The 18,708-nt window shown below is 46.4% G+C and overlaps 1 protein-coding gene across 1 annotated transcript; it reads left to right on the forward strand.

Moving 5' to 3' along the window:
* The first annotated feature begins 1,723 nt into the window (after positions 1–1,723).
* LOC128594376 (glutathione S-transferase alpha I-like) lies at positions 1,724–17,546 on the forward strand. Its single transcript, XM_053603104.1, has 7 exons — positions 1,724–1,859; positions 7,819–7,926; positions 10,838–10,889; positions 11,708–11,840; positions 13,963–14,104; positions 15,480–15,611; positions 17,049–17,546. Exons 2-7 carry the CDS (start codon positions 7,840–7,842, stop codon positions 17,172–17,174), a joined length of 672 nt encoding a protein of 223 aa, XP_053459079.1. The 5' UTR covers positions 1,724–1,859; positions 7,819–7,839; the 3' UTR covers positions 17,175–17,546.
* The last annotated feature ends 1,162 nt before the right edge of the window (positions 17,547–18,708 follow it).

Consider the following 18,708-nt stretch of genomic DNA (forward strand, 5'->3'; position numbering starts at 1 on the left):
AGGTTAACACCACCATTACTTTGGCTTGGAAGCCAAAGTGATATTCTTTCTACAAATGATATCTTGAGAAGAGAACAGCCTAACTCTTGAGATGTTTTTCAAAAAATGTATAAACTCCATCCAGCTATGAGAAAACAACAGATAGACTCAAACTGAGGTATATTCCACAAAATAACTGACCAGGAAGGGGTAGAGCGCCGGACCCATATGCCATAGGTGGCAGGTTCAAACCCAGCCCTGGCCAAAAACTGCGCAAAAAAAAAAAGGCTGAGGAACTGTCTCACAGACTGGGGTTACCTAAGGAGACAAGACACTAAATACAGTGATGGGGCAGGGTGTGGTTGTTCAGGCCTGTAATCCCAGCACTCAGCACTTTGGGAGATGGAGAAGGGAGGATCACTTGAGCTCAGGAGTTGGAGGCTGCAGGGAGCTTGTAACTGCACCCCAGCCAGTGTAACAGAGGAAGACACTGAAAAAAAAAAAATGCAGTTGGGGGTTGTGGACGGGATCTTTTTTTTGAAACAGAGTCTCATTATGTCACTCTTGGTAGAGTCCTATGGTGTCACTGCTTACAGCAACCTCAAACTCTTGGGCTTAAGTGATTCTCTTGCCTCAGCCTCCCAAGTAGCTGGGATTATAGGTACCCACCACAACGCCCGGCTATTTTTTTTTATTGTTTTTGTGGCTGTCATTATTGTTTAGCAGGCCCTGGCTGGGTTCAAACCTGCCAGCCCGGGTGTACCTGGCTGGCACCTTAACCACTGAGCAACAGATGCCGAGCCACGGACGGGATCTTGAAGTGGAAAAGAGACATTGCTTGAAAAATTAGTGAAATCCAGATAAGGGCTGAGTTAGTTAATAGTATTATATCAGTAATAAGTTCCTGATTTTGATCCTTGTACCATGGTTATGTAATGTGTTAACATCAGAAAACACCGGGTAAAAGGCATTAGAGAACTCTGTACCAGTTTTGCAAGTTTTCTGTAATATAAATAATTACATAAAAAAAGTTTTCAAAGATACACATTAAATTATTGGTTGACGAAGCAAATCAAATTGTGGACTTCACTTCAAATTTTATTGACAATCGGGGAAGCAAGGCGAGGTCCATCCAGCTCAGGGCACTGCTCTCTGCACGTGTGTGTGTGGATGTGAGAGGGAAGGACAGGATGTCTGGGAGGAGGGGAGAAGAGTGTGTTCCAGTCAGAAGCAACAGTGTGTCGGGGAAGAGTGTGTTTCAGTCAGCAGAGACCGTGTGTCAGGGGCCTTGGGCTAGAGAGAAAGGCCAACATGTCCCCTGCTGAGAAGGGTCCACAAATGACCCAGAGAATGCAGCTGAGTCTCCCCACCCAGGGCTGGGACAACTCAGCTAGGTTCTTGGCACTGACAGAATTTTGCTAAGGCGTTCATAATTGAGTCCTCTTTACAAATGTAGGTGCCGTCTCCCCAGTCTCGCCATCAAGTCCCCTTTCTGCCACCACCCTCTTATGGCACTGTCCTCCTCCCCCACAGGGTTCCTCCTCTGCCCTAAACCTGCAGCCCTATTTACTGAGATCCTTAAGGGGTGTTCAAAGAAGCTGGTCCCCAGCGACCTTCTGAGGCAGCCCAATAGCCCTGACATCCAAATCCCTTGTCAGTGCATTTATAGGGGGTGTCTTGAAATGAAAGATCGCTGACTTCATGCCTCCTAGTCTAGCAAGGAACTCTGGAGCCTCAGGGCTGTGGGAGTGGCTGTTCCCTAGGGGCCGCCCCTGCAGTGGGCAGAAGTGCCACAGTATTAAAGCAGCTGCCACACAGGACACACAGATCAGGAGGTGGCCGGCAGGAGCTGAGCAGAGACCCAGCCAGGACTTAATCAGGTGAGTCCTGACCTGAGGGATCTTCCTGACTGTTCTCCCGCCTGCTTCCCTAGGAAAGCAGGGGACGTGTGTTACTCTGGGTGGGTACTTTGTGTTCCTATTGTGTCTTCTTTGTGTGCCCAGGGGACAATCAAGCATTGATTAGTCGTTCCTGAAGGACATTATACAAAAATCAGGTTCAGGAATTCAGAAAAGCAGAGCAGTGACTTGGATGGTATGAGACAGGAGAGAGTGACATCCCTGTGGGTGATCTGTAAATGCCACCATGCCAGTGTCAGAGGTGTCCTGGAGCTTACTTTCAATTTGTTACACCTTTATTAGGAGGTAGTCGTGTGATTCACGCAGTCACACTGGATTTACATTTGGCAGGGTCACCCATTTGGGGGTCCCACTTGAGCAATGAAAAGAAACTATACCCAGTGGTTGGTACACTTGGTACTCTCCTGTCTGTGATCCCCACCTCTGGGTGGGAAACCTGTCATCAATGCCTGCCAATTAGGGTCTAAATCTGTACGTTCGTAATCACCTTCACAGGCATCAGGCTATTGTCCCCATGAGTCACTTCAGGATTGTCCACCAAGTGCTGAGCTGTGTTCCCTCCTCCTCCTCCTCCCCTTCCCCTCATCCTCTTCTTCCTTTTCTTCCTCTTACTTGTTCAGTGTTCCTGGGACCAAAGGCTGAGCAGGGTTTAAAGTCTAAAACTGCAAATAGATCTAGACGGAGAGGATGCAAGTGGATGTGGATTTGTGTCTCAGAGAAACTAGAGAGTTTAGGAACGATGACGCCCTCCCCTTGAGCTCCGAGGCTGACAGAGCATTTGCAAATTCCTTCTACTGGCCAAATGAAATGTTTCCCTGGGCCCCCTTGGCAAAATACTCATGTGTGTGTTTGTGTGTGTGTGTATGTGTGTGTGTTTGTGTGTGTGTGTTATGTGTGTGTGTGTTTGTGTGTGTGTTGTGTGTGTGTGTATAGTCACTATGTTTTTCCTATTGGACAAGTTTCATTGCCTTGTTAAATATTGTTTAAACAATATTGGATTGTGTAATCAGGATTGGTTATTTAATTACCATGATATTAGTCGTTATTTGATTACTCTGTACTAGTGTATTCTAAAATGGTGAGTCCTATGAAGGAGAACCTAAAAAAGAAAAGAAAAAAAAAGGCAGAAAGGAAGGCAGGAAGGAAGAAAGGAAGGCAGGGAGGGAGAGGAAAAGAAAAGAAAAACAGGAAAAACAAAAAAAGAAAAGAAAAGGAATGAAAGAGAGGAAGAGAGAGAGAGAGAGATGGCTCTTGATTTAGCTCTGTCATAAGCTAAGAAGGAGGACAGAACTTTGAGTGATGTCCCCATGCATGTAGACTATGACAACTTCTCTGCTTCCTGAGAGCTCCTGGAGGTGGGGGCATAAAAATGCAACCTTCTGCAGATGTGAAAATTCACTGAGCTACAACAGGAAGAAACTAGTCTGAATGTCACTAACTAGCCAGCTGGCAAATCTCATGCTCTTTCTCTGGTTTGCAACATATGCATCACACAGTTGTTGGAAGGACTGACTTCTCAAACTCTCCTAGATCCATAACGTGGACACCATGAGGGGAGAGCTACGTGTAAGTAGAACATACATGGTAGAGCCTCTGTAAGTTGACCACCCAAGGGGACGTCCTGACTGGTCAGCATAGAGGTGGTCACCATAAGGAATGAGGCCGACTGTCCTAACATGTACACGTGGTGCGGGTCCAGACTGTGAAAATTAGGTCAGCTTAGGAGGTGGTCAGCGGGGAGCAATGAAGGGAAGTGGTCAAGTCTGGAGGTTGTACTGTAAGTAGTACCTTTTTTTTTTTTAACAGAGTCTCAAGCTGTCACCCTGGGTAGAGTGCTGTAACATCATAGCTCACAGCAACCTCAAACTCTTGTGCTTAAGCGATTCTCTTGCCTCAGCCTCCCAAGTAGCTGGAACTAAAGGCACCTGCCACAACGCCCAGCTATTTTTTGGTTGTAGTTGTCATTGTCATTTGGCAGGCCCAGGCTCAATTCAAACCCAACAGCTTTGGTGTATGTGGCTGGCACCTTAGCTGCTGAGCTACAGGCACTGAGCCTGTAATTAGTACTTATAAGGCACAGGAAGTCACCAAGTAGGATGGAACATGGTGAGAGTCAGTAGTGTCTTACAATTGCCAATTAGAAAAACTGATAAAACAAGGATCTTATACTGGAAACCCTCATAGTCCCACAGAGACCCTCTGAAAAATGACACTGGTGTTGGACCTCTGCAGGGTAAAACAGTGCCCAAGGAAGAAGATATTGAAACAGTAATAAAGAACAAGCACTTTTGAATATGCTGTGAATGGATTTTTGGACAAGTCAAGGAGCAACCTCAATCTAAGAGTAGAAAGCAGCCATTTGAGAGGTTAAAAAAAAAGTTGCTGAGCCTGGAAGATGACACCCCGGATGGGAGGAGACACCTGGCCATGGTGGCAGGTCCTTAGTGTCCCTGCCTGGCAGCCCTTGTTCTGACTTGCTTGGCTAAGAAATTATGATCTTGGTTGGAATTCCAGGAATCTATTACATGAAGTCCCTGCTGGGCACTTTCTGCTCTGTCAATTGTCCACATTATCTGTTGCTCTGACCAGATTTAAATTCTTTTTGAAGCAGGGATTAAATCAAACGGGCATCTTCCCTAACGCCCATCAGTGTCGGTGACACCACCGCTCACCGTGGAGACTGCTCCATGGGTGTTTGGAAGTCTGAATGAAAGTTTTCAAAAAGAGAAATACATTCACATATACACCAGAAAAAAAAAACATGTTGAAGAAAGAAGAAGAAATCAAGGTTTTCCTGAACACTTAAATTATTTTGAGGGGGGGGGAGGTGGGCAGAGGGAGGGAGATTGGTGGGATTACACCTGCGGTGCATCTTACAAGGGTATATGTGAAACTTAGTAAATGTTTCACAATTTATTTTCTTTTTGGAAATGGTTTATTTTACTTCCAACACGATCTCTTATTATTTTATTTTAAATTTCATATTTTCCTTTATTTTTCATGTTTCTTTTTTTTTTTTTTTTTTTTTGGTTATTGGCCAGGGCTGGGTTTGAACCCGCCACCTCTGGCATATGGGACAGGTGCCCTACTCCTTGAGCCACAGGCGCCACCCCCAACACGATCTCTTAAAATGTGCATACTTTTCTTTTTTTATTCAATCATAGCTGTGTACATTAATGTGATCATGGGGCACCATACCCTGGTTTCATAGACGGTTTGACACATTTTCATCACACTGGTTAACATGGCCTTCCTGGTATTTTCTTAGTTATTGTGCTCAGACATTTACATTCCACATTTACTAACCTGAATCACATAGCTTTTTAGTAGTGTAACTATTGTGTGTAGACAATACAGATTTGTGCTAAAAATTTAACAACCATAAAATCTTGCAAAATATTTTTAAATGTTTTCTGACGGGACATCTGGTGACTAAAACTGAGACTGCAACTGTGCCTCCCTAGGTCCAGACAGGTAAATCCTTGCTTATAATGAACCCTGTGCTTTTGTCAGACCACTGCCAACATGTGGGGGAAAATATAATATGGCAGGCGGACATTCCAGAGGACTCAGGCAGGAATGGAGCCGGGTCTCAGCCCCGCCCCCACTCAGCACACCTATGGTGGTGAGGGGCGTCAGAATATTCACCCACACAGAAAACTAGTTTGGGGACATCTGAGTAAAATCCATCAGTTTAGTGGAGACTGGATACCAGCTGAGTTAGAAAGGGATTAAAAATTACCCTAAGGCTAGACTATGTAGCCTGAAGGCTGTAACCATAATTGGTCCTCTCCCATCCCCTACGGCAACTTTCTTTGTTACCTACTTAGTTCCCTAGCTGAGAATTATTCTGATTTAGTGCCTTAACCCAGAAGATCTTTTTGTAGTCAAACTTTTTGTAGTCAAAAGAGCACCAACATGATAGAATCAAGAGACTATTAACTCTTTACTTTTTCATTCTGGAAACACATGCTCTAAAATCTGATTGAGACCTCTTGAGAATTTAGTTCAGGGTGGCTCCTATCTACCACCTTAGAGGCTGATATGGTGTTTGTCTCTCCCGGGCAACAGCAGAATTATTCACAGAAACTCTGCATGTTAATTTTTCCATGTCAGCTCCCATCTACAGGCTGCTCTCCAAGCACCGTGCAGTAGAGCTGTGGTTCTCAGCCAGGGTGATTTTGGTCCCAGGAGGACACCTGCTAATGTGTGGAGAAGATTCTCGTGTCCTGATGGGGGTGGGGGACAGGGCACCACCTACCAGTGAGTAGAGTCCAGGATGCTGCTTAGTAACATCCTCCAGGGCACAGGACAGACCCTCACAGCAAGACTTATCCACCCACAGTGTCCACCGTGCAGGAGAGAGCAAGAACTCGCAAACATTTTCAGCTGGTCCTGATCGCATGTATTTCTTACATTTCACAACAACCCAGAGCACACAGTCATATTTTCTCACCCACTCTCCCACAACCTAAAAAATCTAAAACGCAAAAAAATCTTACCCTTGGCACATGACACACAGGATTTTTTCTGTTACATGCAACTTTCCAGTGCCACCTAGAACCCACTGTGTTAACTATACAGCCCACTAGCAGGTGAAGACCCAAAGGTTGTAAAACACTGGGATAAGGAAGCTCCAAGACTTTGGTGTCAAATAAAAACTGCTAGATCAACTTGGCACCCATGGCTCAGTGAGTAGGGCACTGGCCAAATATACCAAGGCTGGTGGGTTCAAACTTGGTCCGGGATTGCTAAACAACAATGGCAACTGCAACAACAGAAAAATAGCCAAGCATTGTGGCGGGCACCTGTAGTCCCAGGTACTCGGGAGGCTGAGACAAGAGAATCACTTAAGCCCACAAGTTTGAGGTTGCTGTTAGCTGCGACTCCATGGCACTCTACCGAGGGCGACAAAAAGAGATTCTGTCTCAAACAAAACAAAACAAAACAAAACCTGCTAGATTAATAACTTAGCATAAGCTCTAAAGATATCATGATCTCAACTGTGACGTTAGAATAATAATAGGATCTACATGAAATATTCTTTATGACAAATAAATGTGGATAAAAGTGAGAAATGGCATATTAAGTGGTGGACATTAAACCAATGTTGGTTTTCTTATAAACTTAATATAACAACTGACTTTTATTATTTTTTTAAACAGTCTCACTATGTTACCCTAGCTAGAGTACTATGGCGTCACAGCTCACAGCAACCACAAACTCTTGGGCTTAAGCGATTCTCTTGACTCAGCCTCATGAGTAGCTGGGACTACAGGTGACCCCACAACGCCTGGCTATTTTTTGTTGCAGTTGTCATTCTTGTTTAGCAGGCCCAGGCCGGGTTCAAACCCACCAGCCTCGGTGTACATGGCCAGTACCGTAACCACTGTGCTACGGGTGCCAAGCCAACTAACCTTTTCTGAAATTGTAAAATAAAACTCAGGTAGAATTAGGATAATATACAAGTCCAATAGAAAGAGAAAATGAACATCTTCCTCTGTGGTGAAAATGTAGGTTTCGGACATAGTCAGGACAGGATTAAGCCCATTTCTGCCTGTGAATAGGCAAAGAGCTGAAGAGCGACTCTGCTCCCTCAGGTGTCCCTGTCAGTGATGTCGTCTGGATTCCAGGTCTGTCCCAGGCTCCCAGGGCCTTCACCTGTGTGGGATCCAGCCTGCCCTATTTAGGTTCTAAAATGAAGGAGAAATGGGAACATGAGACTGGTTTGGTGCATTTTCACCATGGTGGGGACTGATGGGTGACAATTTGGGCCAAGGAATGTCTTTCTAGAGACTCCACCAATCCTGCCATGGGGAAGGCAGATCCTCCTTCTGGATTGTTGATGCTGTTCAGCCTTACATCCCAAAGTACATTTTCTTCTGTGGACACCTTCATTCATTTATTCATTCATGTTTAGAGAGACCAAGAGACTGCTATTATGGCGGGGAAGCCCAAGCTTCATTACTTCAATGGACGAGGCCGAATGGAGTCCATCCGGTGGCTCTTGGCTGCAGCTGGAGTAGAGGTAAGTTTGGATTTAGCTTAAAACGGATCTAAAATGGGCTGTTTCAAAATCTGTTACTAAACCCAGAGACTTCTACACAGATGATTTATGAGTAGTTGTGCCTTCAGTGAAAATGTCCATAGTTACTAAGAAAAAAATGGAATAATATGATCAATGAAAATAAATCTGTCCATTCAAGAACACAAGGAATTCGAAGATATTTTCAAAGGAAATATCAATTAACCATAATGTGTGTATCTTAATGTATAAAATGTAGTTTATGATACTTTTTACCACAAACCTGAATATTGATTATTGGATGATATTTAAAAATTATGGTTAATTTTTTAGTGTAATGTGATTTTACATATGATATAGCTATTTTTTTTTTTTTTCTGAAACAGAGTCTCATTATGCTGCCCTCAGTAGAGTGCTGTGGCATCAAGCTCACAGGAACCTCCAGCTTTTGGGTTTATGTGATTCTCTTGCCTCAACCTCCCATGTAGCTGGGACTACAGGTGCCCACCACAACGCCTGACTATTTTTTTGTTGTTGCAGTTGCCATTGTTGTTTAGCTGGCCTGGGCTCGGTTAGAACCCGCCAGCCTCACTGTATGTGGCCGACACCGTAATCACTATGCTACAAGTGCTAAGCCTATTTATTTATTTATTTTTGAGACAGAGTCTCACTCTATCACCCTAGGTAGAATGCTATGGCATCACAGCTCACAGCAACCTCTAACTCTTGGGCTTAAGTGATTCTCTTGCCTCATCCTTCCAAGTAGCTGGGATATAGGCAGCCGCCACAATGCCCAGCTGTTCTTTGGTTGTAGTTGTCATTGTTGTTTGGCAGGCCTGAGCTGGGTTTGAACCTGCCAGCTCCAGTGAATGTGGCTGGTGCCCTAGCCACTGAGCTACAGGCGCCAAGCTGATATTGTTGTTTTTAAAATAGTTATTACGTTTTAGAGATACACATTTAAGTATTTATGATGAGATGATAGGCTATGCCTGATTTGTTTCATATTATGACCAGAGGAGGAGAGAGGTTGGTCAAATAATGAAAGCAAATTGGTGTGAGTAGGTAATTATTGAAGCTAAGGAATGATAGCTTTCTTTCTTTCTTTCTTTTTTTTTTTTTTAACAGATTCTCACTTTGTCACCCTCAGTAGAGTGCTCTCACTTGACAGCTCACAGCAACCTTAAACTCTTGGGCTTAAGTGATTCTCTTGCCTCAGTCTCCTGAGTAGCTGGGACTACAGGAACCTGCCACAACACCTGCTATTTTTTTAGAGATGAGGTCTCGCTCTGGCTCAGGCTGGTCAGAACTTTTCATAACAAAGTTAAAAATATACAAGAAGATGAATGTAATTAAAGCTAAAATATAAGCCATGACGGGTGGGAGGAAGGTGTGGAAACCACCTGGCGAAGATTGAGTACGTTCAGCAGCAATTATTGGCTGAGCACTTCTGAGTGTCAGGTCTGGGGTAGACAGGATCGGCTTGGGCCCTCCCTAGAGCAGCCTGCGCAGCTCTGAGGATGCAGACAAGTGACAAGGTGATTAAAGTGAGGAGTGGGGGCCTCTAGGAGGACACCCGAGCATTTCACAGGGTGACAAGGCTCTGCTTCCCAGGGTCTGAACAGGAAATGCTGGTGAGGGTTTGGGGGTGACTCTGTGGAGTGCTGCTCTCTGGAGGTGTCCTTGGGAAAACAATCCCCAGTGCAGACGGAGGTGCTCAGCCAGTGTGTGGGGAGAGAGGCAGGGACAGGCTCAGGAGGGCTTGTCCCTCAGGAGGGAGCAGAAGGGAGACTGTCAGGGTGGGGTGTGTCCTGTGAAGGGACCTCGGAGTCTGCTCCCTTCAGCCCCACGGCAACGTGAGGCCCCGGGTCTGGGGGATGCACTTTCTCCACGGCTAAACGGACGTGTGGGGCTCTACCCTGATCCTTTCTCAGTGTCATGAAGACACAACCACACAGCGAAATCCAGGGAGAGCCACTCCAGGTGGTTTTCTTTCTGAAAATGAAGAACCTGCTCTCATGGTCATACAGGGGTCAGCTTTTCTGTTCAGGGACATGTTAGGGCCATGGGCAGGATGAGTGCAGCTCAGGAGGGAGGGGGCAGGGCAGAGACCACCCTGGCTCCTTGGTCTCCATCCCAGCTTGACAGAAGCCCTGGGTTCCCAGCGCCCAAAGGCTGGTAGTTGTGATCAAGTGCATCAGGCTCTTGAGCAACATGACACTGACCAACCCCGTCCTATCTCGTGCAGTGATCACCCAGCACCCCTGTTTGTCTTGAACTGAATGCTGTGTTAATTACTGCCCTCCCCCCCTGGTCGTAGACCTCTGTCATGTGTGTACCTATGTTAGGACCCTGCGTGAGCACAGATGCAAAACATGCTGTATTGCATGGAACACATTAGAAACCCCCAGATTGCTGCTTTTTTTTAATACTAAGAACCCCTTTTAAAGTATAAAATGAGAAAGAATGATTTAAATTATAGCAAATGCCTCTTGCTGGTAGAACTTTAGATGTTCCCTGGGGTACAGCACACCCAGGCCAAGTATACACAAGCTCTGTCTGATCACTCTTGGGGACACAGGCTTTCCTGAGCCACTGCAGCAACATAACCAGAACACCGGCATGGTCCCTTCCTTCCAGTGACTGCTCCCCAAATCAAGAGCACACCATGAACATTGTGGGGTCCAGGTAGAGGTGAGGGACTGAAAGGTGACAGCTCTGTGCCCTACTCTCTGCCCCTTTCCTCATGGGTCTGACATAAGTTTCCCAATGCTCATGACCAGACTGATCCGTGTGCCTTCAGATCTCAGAAATCCCACCTTCTCCATGTTATGTTCTGGTCGGGGCCGTTGAAGACTCAAAGTCTATAATGCTATGGGGTGGACTAACAAGAACCATTTGCTGTTTGTGTTTCCAGTTTGAAGAGATATATATGAAATCTGCAGAAGATTTGGATAAGTTAAGAAATGGTAAGAACAAATATCTAAATGCCTCTGTGAGGGTAACTAGGAGAGGGTACAGGGGAGGGTGTAACACCAGCCTGTGAGTGTGTGTGTGTGTGTGTGTGTGTGTGAGAGGGATAGAGAGGGGGAGAGAAGTAGTGGAAATGGGAGGGGGAAGGGCTCCTTGAGCAGGTCTGGCAACTCTCTCAGGGTTGGAAAGGGCCAGACCTCTGTGAGCATTTGCTAGAGGAACCGTCCAGCTCCTGAGATGCCCTCTCCTTGCCACCGCATGCATTGTGCACTGAGAATGATCCGTGATCAGCTCGGGGTCCCACACAGCCCTCCACACACAAGGACACGTGAGGACATGCATTAGAGGAGAGCAGTAGCTATAGGTCCAACTTGAGTTCTTACTCTTCCCGGACTGGCAAGGTCACATTCTGGCTCTACTGTAGGTTTGGAAGAGCAGAGAAAGGCACTTGCACATAGAACTTTCTCTCAGAGGCTCCTGTAAATGTCATGAGAACCAGAAGCTGGGCTTCGGGAACATCCCATTTTAAGTGACATGCAGTTGGCTGCCTGGATAAAGCCTCTCCCGAAATTTGTATGAAGAGAAATCAAAACAAAAATATAGGGACCTACCATTCATGTGGATGGTAAATAAGAATGACAAAAATCAAAAGGAAAATGGATACGTAAAAGAAGGACTAGTTTGTAACTTGCCCCTTGGCAATATATTTCTGTTTTATATTTTATCTTGATTCATTTCATCAATTATTCCTTCATCCAGAAAGAGTGGGACCCATAGACATTTTCTTCTCCTTTTGCTTTTCTTTTCTCTCAAGATGGGAGTTTGATGTTCCAGCAAGTGCCCATGGTGGAGATTGATGGGATGAAGCTGGTGCAGACGAGGGCCATTCTCAACTACATCGCCAGCAAACACAACCTCTACGGGAAAGACATAAAGGAGAGAGCCCTGTAGGTACAGTTTCTGTCCCGACACCACCAGAGGACCCAGGACAGTGCGGGGGATCTGGACAGCAGCAGGCTGGGCCCTGGGCCTGTGTGTTGAGGTGCAGGATGGCAGAGTCCTGTGGATGTGGGGGAAGAGTGATGTGAGAGGGGTCAGGCAAGTGTGACATAGAAGAGGATGCAGCTCCCGGATGCAGCCCCTGGATATAGCTCCATGACAGAGGTTTCCAACTCCCATGAGCCATGAACTCAGGAGAGTGGTGGAATCATGTGTCCAAGGGCTCAGGCTTTTAGGAGCTGAATTCCAGCCAAGAGATAGGGGACAAGGGACAGAGTGTTTGAGTGTGAATAGATGAAGGCTGGGGAGGGAGGACCCAAAGGAGCTGAATCTCAAGTTCCAGTAATTACAAGAATGATGACCAGTAACCAAATTTATCACTCGGTTATATGGACTGGTCCTCTTGAGAAGGTTTTGTAGAGCCTGCTGTCCAAGAAGCTCATTTACCTTATTTAACATTTTGATACAATTCTGAAGCAGCCAGATGTATTCACTGTCACCGATGCCCTGGGGTCTGCTCCCTATTGTGATGAGACTTTATGACTCAAAAGAAAACCTTGTTGGAATCAGCTGCCTCTCCTCAAAAAATTGAATACAGAATTACTAATGAGCCAGAAATTTCTGTACTACTATATTATCAAAAGTGTTGAAAATACATTCACACTAAATCTTGCACGCAAATGTAATAAATAGCAGCAATATTCATAAAGTCAAAAAGTATAAACAGCCTGACATCCATCCCCAGCTGAGCGGAGGGAGGAAATGTGGCAAAGACATGCACGGGGCGTTGTTTGTTCGTGAAAAGGAGTAAAGATCGATGTTGGCTCAACGTGGTTGACCTAAGGACAATATGTTGCATAAACAAACCACACACAGAAGGTCACAGTTTGTATGACTGGTTTTGCACGAAATGCCCAGAATATTGGAATCTATACAGGTGTGGGGGTTGGGGAGAAATGAAGAATACTGCCAGTGGGTACAGTTTTGCTTTTTTCCTGGGGTGATAAAAATGTAATTAGAATATTGTGACATTTTCAGAATTCTGTGAATGTACAAAAATCCATTGATGGTCAGTGTAGTATATGGATGTGTGTTATAAAGCTGTTTTTTAAAAAACATTGTGGGAAACCAAGCATGTCATAAAAGTAAAGAAAAGAAGGTCTCCTAGTTCACCCCGCTGTAAACTGTGTACAGAATGGCGCCAATGACGGGCATGTTTAAGTCGGGTCTGGAAAAACGCAGACGTGGCTAGAGCAGGGCAGCAGCCCCTGGGGGGCGGTGGGAGCCTGGTTTATGGGAAATAAAGGAAGAGCTGCTAATATTGGGTATAGAAATGTGCCCAATGGGGAGCAAAGTGATTACAGGCAGAGGAACGTGACCAAGGTGCCTGTGCCCAGGACGCTCTGGAGGTCACCGAGGGAGCAGGTCTCTAGCTGCCGAATCACAGTAAGTTTATCACAGAACAGAACAAGCAGCAATAGAAATGGCAACTTTAGTGTCCAGTCCGTCGTTACTTGCAGTGAACCCATCAATTTTTCTCATGACTGAGACCTCAGATAGGTCACTGAGGCTCTTTTTAAATTCTTAATTGTTTGGGATTCATTGAGGATATAAAGAATTAGGTTACAGTGGTTGCATTTGTTCAATAAAATCCCTTTTACAATTGTGTCCCTCCCCCAAGAGGTGTGCCAAACATCATGACCCGCTATCCCTCTTTCTCTTCCCCTCTCCCTGTCCCTCATTCCTTTTCCCCACCCCTTGTATTACCTCACTGAGGCTCTTTGAACCTGTATTTGGTCATGTGTATAATAAAAATGTTAGAAACTTATCTCCCCCACAAGGTTAAAAATGTTAGAAACTTATCTCCCCCACAAGGTTAAAAATGTTAGAAACTTATCTCCTCCATTTTATGTAAAATGTTTACACATGTAAGAATCAAATCACACTGATGACTATATACACCCCCCGCTGGAGGTAAATTGCTTTCCCACTCCCTGATGCTCTTAGGATTTTAAAGCATAACAGCTAAGGCAGGAGGCAGTTGACAGTGAGGGTGCTTTTGTCTTTCAGGATCGATATGTATACAGAAGGAGTAGCAGATTTGTATGAAATGGTCCTGCTTTTCCCCCTATGTCCGCCTGATGGACGAGACGCCAACCTTGCCTCGATCAAAGAGAAAACAACAAATCGCTATTTTCCTGCTTTTGAAAAAGTAAGTGAAGCCGTTCAACGTTGTGGAGGGAAATGGAATAATAGTTTTGGGGCATTTGTGAGCAGTGACCTTCACTTTCAATGAGCATGGCTGATCCCTAAGGCAGCAGTGACTCTCAAGGCATTTTATGAAAATAGGCAGTGAAGAAGAATTGTACCACTTAGTCCCAGGTTATAATTTTCCAGCAAATTTCAATTTACTAGACCCAAACCTAGGGTTCACTATTCAAAAAAATGTCATGGTTGTAATTGAACAGTGGGCTATGCAAGGCTCTGAGCCACCCACTAGAGTTTTATCTGGAGTCTACAGCAGACCCAGGCTCTGACTCAAAAGGAACCTGGCGAAATCAACACATTATAAAATATCCTGGCCCTGTTCTGTAGGAACACACGAGACCAGCTCCCCAACAGAGCTATTTACTGTAGTGATTCAGGGGTAGATGAGATGTATCTAAATAGGGATGGTGGCAGACAGATGGAGACGAAAATTTATGCCAATGCATTTCAAAGTAAATTGCAGAGATCAGGGCGGCGCCTGTGGCTCAGTGAGCAGGGCGCCGGCCCCATATGCTGAGGGTGGCGGGTTCAAACCCAGCCCCGGCCAAACTGCAACAAAAAAAAAAATAGCCGGGCGTTGTGGCGGGCGCCTGTAGTCCCAGCTACTCGGGAGGCTGAGCAGGAGAATCGCCTAAGCCCAGGAGTTGGAGGTTGCTGTGAGCTGTGTGATGCCACGGCACTCTACCAAGGGCAATAAAGTGAAACTCTGTCTCTACAAAAAAAAAAAAAAAAATTGCAGAGATCAGTGCAGTTCACCCCTAGACAGATTGCAAATTACAGCAGTGCCAGTTAGAATTCAGAGCCAAGGTTACAAGGGAGGTGATGAAGTCAAGGTCACCCAGGTTTACATCCCAGAACACAGAGCAGGACATGAGGAGGGAAGACACAGGAGAGTGGACTCCTGGGGTACTCATGAAGGTGGACTCACTGCAGAAGGGAGGCTGCAGAGAGAGAGCAGAGCGCACAGCCACCTCCTGGCACATCAGGGCTGCATGCGTTAGGACAGGGGCTGAACATGGCAGAGCAGGTGCTGAGACCCTGGGACACATGGGAGATGCAAGGACGGGTTGGGGTGGGAACACTGCAGGGATGTGGGAATGAGCAGAGGAAGTGGGAGCCTGGGCTTCACCCGAGGAGTGGAACAGGGACCAGAGTCCTCTCTCTCACCCATGAATCAGGGACCATGGAGAAAGGTCTGGATCTCCAACCTGCCCAGTGGGGCAGCGGAGGTGGGAAGGTGAGGATGGAGAAGCTGGACAGAAACAGGTGCCCAGCCTAACAGTGGGTATGTCCCTGATCTGATTCCTTGAATTTGCCAGGTGTTAAAGAGCCACGGACAAGACTACATGGTTGGCAACAGGCTGAGCAAAGCTGATGTCCTCCTGGTGGAACTTATCTACACCGTGGAAGAGCTGGACCCCAGCCTTACCACCAACTTCCCTCTGCTGAAGGTGATCGATTTTACTACTTCACAGCCTTCATAGAGACAGTCCCACATGTCCCATGGTGCAGTCTAATATTTGTGCCTTTGGACAGGTGACATTCAGACCGCAGTCTTGTCTTGAACCTCATTGCTCCCAGGTCTCCACAATGAGGTTCCAGGCTCTGGTTCTGAAGCATGACAAGAATTTCACTATGGGAAGGAAATTTGAGGCAAATGCTACCTCATTGTAACTGAGTCAAAACTTGTACCACCTGTTCATCACAGGATAGCTGACAAATTGAGAAACAAGGTGTTGGCACAAGAAAGTGACTTATTTGGATAGCCAGCAAATCAGGAAGATGGCAGACTAATGTCCCAAAGAGCCATCTCCATTTAGTCTTTACTTTGTCCAGACTTATGTTTAGGGAAGTGTGGAGTTGCAGTAGTTACCAAGGAACACAGATATCTTGGTGCCAGTGAGAGACTGAGGGGGTTGTAAAGTTTCTTTGTTCTTAGTCAGTTACTGTTGAAGGGCATAGGTCAGGTCATGATATTCCTATAAATCTTTTACCCGGCAATGTTTTTCTGTGTATACTTTCTTTAAGCCTCCTGGAAGTTCATTTTGGAAAAAATACAGTTATCATCTTTCTTCCAGAGGTCAACGGAGAACTAAATTCTTCCTATAATCTGCTGGCCTACATGCAAAGCTAAGGAGAAGCTTTTAACCTAGAATACATGATTACTGTCAGTGAGAAGCAAAGTGGGGCTAGTTATATTCAGCTTCCCTTCCACTGTTACACCAAGACGGCTGTTTTATCTACTAGAATAGAAAGGCCCCAGGCCCAGCATCTCTCTCCCCACCCTCTATTCCATTCATCCTCCATGCCCGATTTCTCTGGGATTCCCTTCATTCCAGGTGCCCTTGGCTTCCCGCACCACATCTGTCTGGGCAGGTCTCTTTGCATCTGGCTTCCTTCCCTGGGCTCCAGACTCCCCTGTCAGACCTAATGCTCCTCTCTGCCAGGGCCTCCCCCACACTCCCAACCACCCCATATCTACTTCTCAGTGGGAAACTGGTTTGACTGGACCCAAGTTTGTCTTTAGTATTTTCTGCCTTCATTCTGCACTTGGTTTTCCCCGTGTTGACTTCTGGTAGGCACATTATTTTTTCTTGTCTTGCACAGGAGCCGCGAAGCTCCAGGATTAATGTGTAAGGAAGCAGGTAGGGAGGGCTGTGGACGGAATGCAGAGTTAAAGCCATCCTCAGGGCACATGTTATTGAGCTATATGTCCTTCCTCTTATCCTCACTTCTCACTGGTGTCTGTACCCAGCCTGCACTCTGTGCTGAAGGAGGGGACACGGTCTATGTGTACGGTCAGAGGGCTCAGATTTCCTGCGTTGTGCTAATATGACAATTGTTCGATCATGGGGCTGGGCTCTGAAGCTGTGGTTTGTGCATTGCAGGCCCTGAAAACCAGAATCAGCAACCTACCCACCGTGAAGAAGTTTCTGCAGCCTGGCAGCCAGCGGAAGCCTCCCTTGGATGCAAAAACCTTAGAAGAAGCCAAGAAGATTTTCAGGTTGCCATAAAGCTGGTGCAGGGATGAGGCAGACGCAAGACCAATGTGCAGCATTTTGCAGCCATGGAGTGCTGGTTGAATTGCTGATTGTGACTACTGTGAAGCCCATAAACTTTTAAAATCGTATGCTAATCAAGTCATAAAAGTTCTATGAGCTGATTTAGTTGAAATTCATTCCTTTTTACTTATTTTTATTCCTTTTCGTTTAAATCTGATATGAAATGAGACTTCCAATATCCTCTAACCTCTTCTCTCTTGGAATTAAATGTATTGTGCAAAAGGAAAATGTACATTATGTTGTTTGCTTCCCATTTCCAGAGATTGTCCTGTAATATTTGTTATGTGACCTATCAAAAAATTATGAATGAAAATTTAAATTTGACATTTTGGGGTATCCTCTGGAACAGCGTTACCATTCTGAGGAACAGCATAACAACATTTTCTTCTTTTCTTGGAGAGACATGTTATTTCTGATAATAAAGATCTTCTGTCTCATGCGCCTTCAAACAGCTGTTCCGGCTGTGCACTCTGGTGTTCTAGGAGCTGAACACCACAGAGAAGAAAACAGACACTTCGCGTTTTCAGCCGGCCCCGATGTCCCTCACTGCGCAGGCGCGTCCTCGCGGGCTCTGAGGCCCCGGGCTCCTCGGTGCCGCTCAGGCCTGGGCTTCCGAATTACAGACCGTGTGTGTGAATTGCATTGAACTAAATATGTGTACAGTCATTCTCTCCCTGCCTGTCCCGTGCCAGAGTGTTGGGTGAGGGGTGTCGCTTCTGCCACACGCTGGGCCCACAGTGCTGACCTGCCTGGAGGTCTGGGCTCTGGCGCCCTGAGCCTCCTGCTCTCAGGGGAGCCCCCACAGTGCAGGGGTGCGGGGCAGACGGACTCCTGGGCTCAGTGACTGCAGCTTCGCTTCCTTCTGGTCTCTGCTCCACTGAACAGAGTGGTTTTTCTGAAACAAATCTGAACCTCACCGCCTTCTCTAAATTCCTCAGTGGGTCCCCCCTGCGTGTAGCCTGAGTCCTCCACCCCTCTTCTCCCCTGATCGCCAGCCAGTCACCCCCAGAGCAGGGCAGGGCCTCTTAGCTTCCTGCCTGGGCGCATTGGCTGCCCTGCCTGGCAGGCTCCGTCCCACCTGGCCACACTCACTCCCCACCTGTGGCCTCTCCTCTGCTCTCCACAGAGCCCTGGAAGCCCCTAATATGACCCGGGGCCGCTGTGTCTGCTGTGATGTGAGCTCGTGGGGTGGGGCCTGGCCTCGCTGCGTGGCCAGGGCTGCACAGCTGTGTGCACCACCAGGGCCGAGGACTCGAGTCTGGGCTTGGAGAGCTCACAACCCCCACGCTTGGCCCTTGGCTGGATGTTGAGGACAGAAAAGCAACTGCGACCGCATCTTTAAGAGATAGTTGAGGAAACCCATCCAGTTTCAGAAACATACATAGAATCTGCAGAGGAGTCTGATGCCAAGCTCTTGGCGTGGCTTCCTTGCCTCGAGGGGCTTTTAAAAGTTTAATCTGAGAGTTTTCACTGCATGTTCCAGGAA

Source organism: Nycticebus coucang, chromosome 9, assembly GCF_027406575.1.
Source record: "Nycticebus coucang isolate mNycCou1 chromosome 9, mNycCou1.pri, whole genome shotgun sequence".
Classification (NCBI taxonomy): Eukaryota; Metazoa; Chordata; class Mammalia; order Primates; family Lorisidae; genus Nycticebus; species Nycticebus coucang.